At 36.3% G+C, this 9,540-nt stretch overlaps 1 protein-coding gene across 1 annotated transcript in view; it reads left to right on the forward strand.

Annotated features, from left to right (window-relative positions):
• HPSE (heparanase) overlaps positions 1–9,540 on the forward strand; it is a 100,695-nt gene that overhangs the window by 69,370 nt on the left and 21,785 nt on the right. The window contains exons 6-10 of the mRNA XM_006885325.1: positions 1,935–2,103; positions 2,893–2,940; positions 4,704–4,797; positions 5,244–5,350; positions 6,445–6,559. Coding sequence (XP_006885387.1) covers positions 1,935–2,103; positions 2,893–2,940; positions 4,704–4,797; positions 5,244–5,350; positions 6,445–6,559 — 533 coding nt within the window. The remainder of the gene's footprint in view (positions 1–1,934; positions 2,104–2,892; positions 2,941–4,703; positions 4,798–5,243; positions 5,351–6,444; positions 6,560–9,540) is intronic.

Raw genomic sequence — 9,540 nt, forward strand, 5'->3', positions numbered from 1 at the left:
AAATTTGCATGTTAATAGTGGTGGGGTGCACAGTCAGCTCCTGGCTTTTTTTTTCTCCTGACCTTTTTTTTGTGACTACTAAAATTGAGCTTTTCCATCAACTCTTTCCACCTATACAGTCAACCTGATTCTTGTGTAGTTCATCAACTGAGGTCTATTTGTATAGTCATCACACTTCTGTTTTGTTTTTTTTTTTTTTAAAAAAAAGGGTATTTGCAATGAGTAAATCATTCCTTGTACAAAATTCTGTTATTTAATGTTCCATATTTCTTCTTTGTTTCCAACATTTACATTCCACTCATCAGTTATTATCAATGCACCTTGAGTGCATTCAATCAACTTGAGACTGCAAACGGTAGAAATTCTCAATTTCTTCCTCTTTCTTTGACTTTAGTGGTTAGTATATTTGTTTGAATAACAGTTGTATTAACAGGTCTTCCTCATATGAACTTGGATAGTATCCTATCACTCACAGCTTTGCACTTCAGGATAGATCTTGAAATGTTCTTTTTTCCTGTGAAAGTAACACCATTTCTCTTTAATTTGCAATTCTCAGTATAATAGATCATATGATTGTCTGATTTAAACTGGTCATTACCCATCTGTCTCAACTAAAATGTCAATTTTGTACTATCCAACTCATTTTTGACAACTTCAAATTTCACTAGATTCATACTTTGTACATTCCATGTTCCAGTTATTAATGGATGTTTGTAGCCTTTCACTTCATTTTTGAGTGCCTTCCAACCTAAGAGTCTCGTCTTCCACCAATATATCCATCCAACAGTGTTCTTGTGTTAGAGATTTCAGAGACCTGTTATTTCAGAAGTGGATGGCCAAACCTGCTTCTTAGTCTTTGAATTGGGGTGTTGGCAAAGAATGTCCAGTATACCAGAGACAGTCACAAGAATAAGCAAATAGGCTTTGAAGGATGTGCAACCATAGTGCTTCTTATAGACAAGAATGGTGAAACTTATATTTTCAGGAGGGAAAATGTGTTTCTTGGAGAGAGACATCATGCTGAGAAAGGTAGATGTTCAACAAAAGAGAAGAAGATCCTCAAGGAGATGGATTTACAAAGTGACTGCCACAATGGACAGAGCTTGACAGAGGTTATCACACGATAGGGCAAGGTTCAGAGCAGTTGGTTGTAAGGTGCCTATGAGTTATATTCAACTTGATGGCACCTAACAACCCAACAAAATTTGTCTACATCCTTCATTTCTTACTTTTATACTCTTCTCTCCCCACTCCTTGTATTCTTCAGAGCAGGATAATGATACTATAATGTTTCCTTCTGCCTTGAGCCCAATTTATTAAAAAAGTTCCAGGGCAAATGGGAAAGGAAGAAGAAAGGGCCTGCATTTTTTAAAGTGCACTGGACAATTACCTCCCTTTCGTGTGTCTCTCTTATCTCTTTATCTCTGCTCTTTTCAGGCTTACTTGCACATGCAATTTTGAATACACATTCTCAAGGCTTTTAATCTCATTGTCAAAATGATTTTTCATCTGTCTTTTCCCCCACTCAACTTTATTTCCCCATAGGGAAATTAGATTATTATGTATTGGATACAGACTACTTTCCAAGTATCCACTAGTTTACTATTCCTTTATTATTAACTCCAAATTGTTTCAATGCTCTCTCATGAAACAATTTCCATTTTTCCACTCAGATATCTGTGTTATGACTAGATGTTTTACATTGTTTTGCCTTTGAAGTCTGTTGTTGCTGTTGTTAGCTACCATTGAATGAACAACAACTCATAGCAATGCTTTGAGAACCTTGCCAGAGAGGGCCTTTGCCCTATTGTACACCTAGATCTAAGCCTTTGTAATTTGTAAAATGTTTTGTCATTTTTAAATGCCAATACATGTTTTCTTTTCACTGAGAAATTTCTGGATAAGGGACTATGTTGAGAATTACTGTCTTTCAGAGCCTAATAGTTTTCTAAAGAAGGCTGGTATTTACGTTGACGGATCCCAATTAGGAGAAGATTTTGTTGAGTTGCATAAGCTTCTGGAAAAATCCACTTTCAAAAAGGCCAAACTCTATGGTCCTGATGTAGGCCAGCCTCGAGGAAAGACTGTTAAGATGCTGAGAAGGTAAGAGCTGGAGGAGGCAAAAATACTTGTAAGAATAGGTATTTATTGTGAGGGGAGAAGGGTGCAACAATGAATGAATGGAATCCCAAAATCTCTGTAGATGTTCATTGAAATGAAAAATAAACAACCTAAATTAAAAAAAAAGAATGGTGATATTAAATATGATAGCTACTAATGATTGTATACCATGTCTCAAGCACTGTGGTAAATACCTTAAATACACAAAGTATCTGGATTTAAAAAAAAAAAAAAGAATAGATATTTAGGGTTTATATTAATGGCTGGGGAATGATTTGGAAAAGGATGATAAGAATAGTTGATGTAGAATTTGAACTATATAGTAAATGTTTACTGAATTTTACTTACAGAAATTATTGAGATGGGTATGTTTTGCTATGTATATTTTCACACACACAAAAATGTTTCCTTCTGATGAAGAGTCCTCAAATAGTCCACATGGTATTAACTGACTGACTAGATTTTTTTTTGAGCAACAACAAAACATGCTGGCCAATGTTTTCCAAAATAAGAAAATTGATTGGCTCAGAAGACCAGTGGTTTTGAGGTAAATGACTCCACTGATAAAATTTATATTAGAATTAGAGAATCAGTAACTACATCTGAAAACCCACTAGAGGGTCAGCTATGAGTCAGTTTTAGCTCAGTGGCACACAATAACAGCAGCAGCAAACCCACAAACCCACTGCAAGAGAATGAAACTCTTGGTACATATATTCAGTAATTTTCATAGGAGGATGAAATGATGACATAATGGATTTTTTTCCCTAGTTTTCTGAAGACAGGAGGAGAAGTGATTGATTCAGTTACATGGCACCAGTGAGTATTTTTTTCTTTCCTTTCCTTAGAAAAGTAGTGCTAACTCTACTTATTATTTATTTCTCTAAAAAATTATTTCCATTTATGTCCTGGGCTTTGAATTCAAGCAAGAAACAGTGTTTCAAGGAGCATAACAGTAAGATGTTCATATATACATATACATATACATATACATATACATATATATAATATACATTTGAGATTGTAATTGTGCCTTTTCATGACAGATTATTTTCTTGTTATTTTAATGGAGTGACTATCTTAGTTATCTAGTGCTTCTGTAACAGAAACTCCACAAGTGATTGACACAGTGATTGTATCAGGGGGCTCACGTGTATCGGAGATGATGAGGATGGCACTAGATAGAGCCAGGTTCAGATCTGTGTTCATAGTGTCACTACAAGTTGCCATCCACTCTACAGCACTTAATGACAACAACAATATGACTTTTACAAAGACATTTTTAATCTCACAGTTAGGAGATTAAATGCACAATTTCAGTGTGCCAGCCCAAGGGGAAGGCTTCTGTCCCTGACCACTCTGGGGAAAGGTCTCTGTCTGTCTCCTTTAAAAATCTGTGAGCCTAGCATCCCTAAGAGATCACCATGTGTCTTGGCATCAGTCTTCCTTTGGTTCTAAAAGATTCTTGGTGTAAGGACCCTGGGTCTCAAGAACACTTCTTGATGTTCTTTTTCGGTGATAGTCTGATCCCTCTGTACTCTAACTACCTTTTCTATCTTTTTATCTTTTGTAAGAAAAAAGGTATGATTAAAGCAAGAGTATGACGTGAATAAGAGTGATGACTTGAGTCTTGTGTAAAGGTGATGATTTGAGTGGGACTGAGTCAGACCCTCTTATGAGACTGTGAGTGAAGATACAGTCCATTCTAATCGTGCCTTATTAACATGTTTTTGTTCTTAAGTGCTATAACGTCAACTGTGACTTACAGCAACCCCATGAATACGAGATCTGAATTCTTTCCTGTCCTGTGCCATCCTCATTATCCCGGGCATATTTGACTGCATTGCCACAGGCACTGAGTCAGTCTATCTCATTGAGAGTGGTCTTCTCCTTCACTGATGATCCACTTGTCCAAGTATGATGTCCTTTTCCAAAGACTAGCTTCTCCTAACAACATGTCCAAAATATGTGAGATGAACTTTACTTGCAAGGAACATTGTGGTTGCACTTTCTCCAACACGTATCTTGCTCTTTTAGCAGTCCATGAGATATTCAGCACTCTTGTCCAACACCACAACTCAAATGTATCATTTCTTTTTTTCTGTCATCTTTATTCATTGTCCAGCTCTCAAATGTAGGTGATTGGAAAGACTGTGGCCTGAGTCAGGTACACCTTAGCCTTTAGACTCACATCATTGCCCTTCAGGATTTTGAAGAGATTCCCTGATAATAAGGAATAAGAGATCCCTTATTAAAATAGGTTATGCATACAGACAGAAATTTTTATTTACAATATATATCTGAGGATAATTTCATTAAGTCAAAAAATGAAGGACAACTTCACAAATAATAGCAAACAAATTGACCCATATTTTGGGGGGCACAATTTAATCCATGATAAATACCCCAGCCACCTTGATCTCTTCTACAGTAGACCTTCTGCTTCTCTCTGCCTTTTTTTTCCCTTCCAAGTGTAGGGGGAGTGGGAGATTTAGTAAAGAAAACCAGATCAGCTTTTAATTAAACTGAAAAGCAGAAGTAAAATTTATTCTTGTTATCTTAATATTTTATAAATAATTTAGCTACTACTTGAATGGACGAATTGCTACCAAAGAAGATTTTCTAAATCCTGATGTACTGGACACTTTTATTTTATCCGTGCAAAAAATTCTCCAGGTAATAGTCTGTCTTTTTTTTAAATTTAATATAAAGCTAAAGTCCTTATTTGTAGTCTAGCTAGTGCTAAATTCTGCAGGTATATAAATTTGTATTTTTTTTTTAAATCTTAAAGACTCTGAGCTTATTGAAGACAGGCACTATGTTTGATTTATTTTTTAGTTCTCTTTTATTCATATGTGTCTTTTGGAAACAAAAGCTTTTCAATAGCTTTTTGGTAGGATTAACTATCATAGGTCATAAAAATTTAGTTTGTGTATGTTCTTTTCATGCCCTGGTATTCCAATAAAAGCAAATTGCCCAAGACCTAAATTACTGTGAACTAACTAGACTGGATAGATGGGTGTAGTTCACAATGAAGAAAATGTTTTGAATGTCATTTATCTTTAGCATCCTAATTAGTCATTTTATTTGCAATTACTATGGAGACTTTTCCTGTTCTGTAGGTTGTTGAAGAGACCAGACCTCAAAAGAAGGTTTGGTTAGGAGAAACGAGCTCAGCCTATGGCGGTGGAGCCCCTTTGCTGTCCAATACCTTTGCAGCTGGCTTTATGTGAGTAAAACAGCACCTATCTCATGGATCAGATTGTGGCCATTCTGTTCAGTTGAAATAAACTGTCAGCCAAAAAGTAAATAAAAAGTTCGTCAACTTTGGGACTGAGCCCCAGAATTTGTTGTGCCAGATTTTTCAAGGAAGTGACTCACCAAACCTGTTGAACATCTTTAATATGTGCCCTAAATGAATCATTGCAAGAATGAATTGGTTTAGAAATTTTTATTCTTAACTAACCAAATTAGTTGACCTTGAGTCAATTTTAATTCATAACAATGCATATTGTAAAATAAGTTCATTTCAGAGCTTTGGGTCTGAGACATTTACTTATTATATGTAGTTTTACTCATAGTTTCCCAACAAGTTTAGAGTCGGAAGTCTAAGTTCACACCAAAGCAGTTTCTAGTGAATTTAGAGATTTGCTAGATCATCTCATGATTCACAATTACAAACTTGATTGCTTTAGAATAGTAATTTATCTATATTTAATACTGTACTAAGCATTCTTCTATACTTCTTTATTCTCATGTTTGGATTAAGAGGTATTCTCCTCTTATTCTTAAAAACCCAAAGTAAAGCATAATTGTTTGGGGATGGGGGTATGAGAGGTGGAGAAAAGAAGAAAACTGTTATCATTAATTAAAGGTGCATGAATTTCCATAAAAATTCAGATATGATACTACTTGGTTCACATTTTATCACTCAGAACTAACATACGGAGCAGGGACAGAGCTGAACTAACCTCATCGGATGGAGATTTGTCTATTCGGGTGAAAACTTTGGTTGTATATGGGTGACCCTACTCCCTACTCTCTCTCTTTTTTTTTTTTACTCCCTACTATCTTGATGGTATTTATGGAACCTTGTAGAACTTGCTGCTGAATATGGGAAGATAAGAAGGGAAAGATTCTAAGGCTGCTGCACATAGTATCATTTCATTCAAATAACTTATCCATAATGAATCTGGTTTCCAGTGAATGTCTCACATATAGATGGATAGGTTGGCTATCATGTAATTAGAATTATATTCTTTTTTAAAAAAAATATATTCTGAAAGAATTTCTTGAAGAAAGCTCAGTCTCTCTTTGCTCCAGGTGGCTGGATAAATTGGGTCTTTCTGCCAGGATGGGCATTGAAGTGGTAATGAGGCAAGTGTTCTTCGGAGCCGGAAACTACCACTTAGTGGATGAAAACTTTGAGCCTTTACCTGTAAGTGACCGTAATTTCCCTATTTGTTCGTACACTAGAAGATGCTAAGGGTCCCTTTTCATCCTCCTCTGAATAATCAGTTACTCATTGCCTTCAGTAGACATCCAATCACAGAATAATGAGTTAAAAGAGACTTTAAACACAGTTGAATGGAAAAGAATTAGCTATATAAACTATAAATGAGAAAGAGAAGAAATGGAGAGACTTAATATGGGTCCTTTTAGATCTGGGTTTTGTTGTGTGCCGTCAAGTCAGAGCTGACCCAGAGCTGACCCTCCAGCAGGTTTTCAGAGGCAGTAACCTGTACAGGAAGAGATTGCCCATCCTTCTCCCAGGGAGCAGCTGGTGGACTCAAACCATGGGGTGCTGGTATTATAGCACAGCTTCTTAGCACTAGGCCACCATTGCTCCCTAGAGGCATGGTATGGGATTTGTTTTTAGTCAATAGTCTTATTTTTTTTTTTAGATCTGTTTTGTTGTTGTCATTGTTGTTATGTGACATCAAGTTAGAACCCACTCCTGGCTGACCATCCAATGAGTTTTCAGAAGCTCAGGAGGAGATTGCCCGTCTTTCTTCCATGGAGCAGCTGGTAGATTTGAACTGCTTGCCTTTGGGTTGACCACTAGACCTCCAGAGCTCCCTTGATCAATTTTGCTAAAATGGAAAAAACCAACCAAACAGGAATGTATAGGTATAGAGCCTACTATACTATACTATACTATACTATACTATACTATACTATACTATACTATACTATAGTTCCCTGTCGGCCTTCCTCCTCTCTTCCTAGCTCCCCTCACTGTTGCCATCTTGTACTTCTGTGGTTCATTTGTTTAAACTGATGAACCAATACTGGTACAATATTATCTAAAACCCAGACTTTTTACAGGCCAGTGCATTTTGATATTAGGTGTTACACACAAATCCACTCCTTAGTGCTTTCAAGCAGAATAATGTCACAACCCTGGAAATCCAATGTTCTACTACTTCTTCCCACTTCTCCCACAAGTCTCTAGCAATTAGTGATTGTTACTACCTCTGTATGTTGTTGTTGTTATGTGCCATCAAGTCACTGGCAACTCATGGTGACCTTATGCACAGTAGCTCTCAATACTGGCCTGAGCCAGTTTCTCTCTCTCCAGCACACTCACTCCCATTACCTCAGTTTCTGGGTCTCTAAGTAGTTTTTCCCTTTTCAGATTGTCATTGAACAGGAATTATTATAAATACACACACACACACACACACACACACACACACACACACACACACTTTTTACTCAGACTTCTTTAACTTTTTAATATACATTTTGGAATTGCTCCAGGCCTTTCATAGCTTGAAGAACCTCTTCTTTTTATCACTGAACAATACAATTGTATTCTATTGTAATTATGTACTACACTTGATTATCTGTTCATATATTTAATAATATCTTAGTTGCTTTCAGTTTGGGCAATTATGCCTAATGCTTCTATAGGTGTTTATGTATATATTTTTACATGAAAATAATTTTTCAAATAATTTGTGTAAATTAGGTAAGAATATGATTTCTGGGCCAAATAGTGAGAAACATTGTAAGAAATCCCCCCCAAGTGATGATACCATTTCACATTGTCACCAACAAAGAATGAGAGTGTTTGTTTATCACTCTAAAGCCTTACCAACATTTAGTATTGTCAGGGTTTTTTATTTTAGCCATTCTAATTATTCCAATAACAATGTGTCAATGTTGCTGTAATAAGAAGCTCCTTGTTGACAAGCTATTGAACTTGTTTTATGTGCTTATTTGACATCTGTATATCCTTTTTACTTAGTAATCTATTTCAATCTTTTGCCCACCTGGTAATTACTGTTATTGCTTTTGAAGATGCAAATCCTTTATATGTATTTTCTGAATATTTCATTCAAGTCTATGACTGATCTTTTAACTCTTTAATAGCATCTTTCTCAGAACCCAAGTTATTAATTTCAATAAAGTCAACCAGATCTATTTTTCCCCTTTTCTTGTATTGTACTTTTAGTGTTGTATCTTGATATTATCTCCAAACTCAAGGTCATACAGATTTTCTCCTATTACCTTCTGGAAGTTTTACCTCTCTCTCTCTCTCTCATTGTCCTGCAAACCAACTCTTATCTGACCCTCTATTGGATTTCTGAGAGTATAAATCATAGAAGGAAATTTTCATCTTTCTCCCAAGAAGCCATTGGTGTATTAGACCCACCAGAGATGTGCCACCTTTGAATCAGAAGCACAACACCCCACAACTACCCTTCCAGAGCTTTATAGCATTGCCTTTTACTATATTTTCTATCCATTTTTTATGATATTATTTTTAGTTATTTTGTTGTTGTTGCTCATGTTTTTGGTGTCTTCTGGACATTTCTTATGGATCTTGTACTCCAAAAAAGGTAAGCAGTTTTTACAAAATTTAATAGATATTGAGTATATGTCCAGATAGACAGCTGATCATGCAGCTCTTCATAGTTACCTACTTCTAAAGCACCTAAACTAACTTTTAGGATTTCCCCAGATACAATACTATAAAGCTCTGGTGACATACTGGTAAGAATCTGAACTGTAATCACAAAGCCATGTGGTTCAAATGCATCAGCTGCTCTGCAGGAGAGGATAGACAATCTCCTCCCATAAAGTTGCTGCCTTTGTAAACCCACTGGAGGAACTGCTATGGGTCAGTTCTGACTCAGTGGTGGACAACAACAATACTATACAACTGCTAAAACTCTGGAAGGATATATTCTCACCACTGTGCCAATCGACAGCACAGTGATAGATGGAGAAGAATTTGAGATTGTCAATACCCGTCTCCACAGTCAACACCCTTGGCACCAGCAGTCAGGAAATCAAAAGACAAATTGCATTAGGAAAATCTACTGTCAGGAACCTCTCCAGAGTGCTGTGTCAGTCTAGAGACTAAGATGTGCCTGATCTACGCCATGGTCTTTGCAATTACTTCCTACT

The sequence above is a fragment of the Elephantulus edwardii genome, unplaced genomic scaffold, assembly GCF_000299155.1.
Source record: "Elephantulus edwardii isolate Elephantulus edwardi_28Jun2011 unplaced genomic scaffold, EleEdw1.0 scaffold00042, whole genome shotgun sequence".
Classification (NCBI taxonomy): domain Eukaryota; kingdom Metazoa; phylum Chordata; class Mammalia; order Macroscelidea; family Macroscelididae; genus Elephantulus; species Elephantulus edwardii.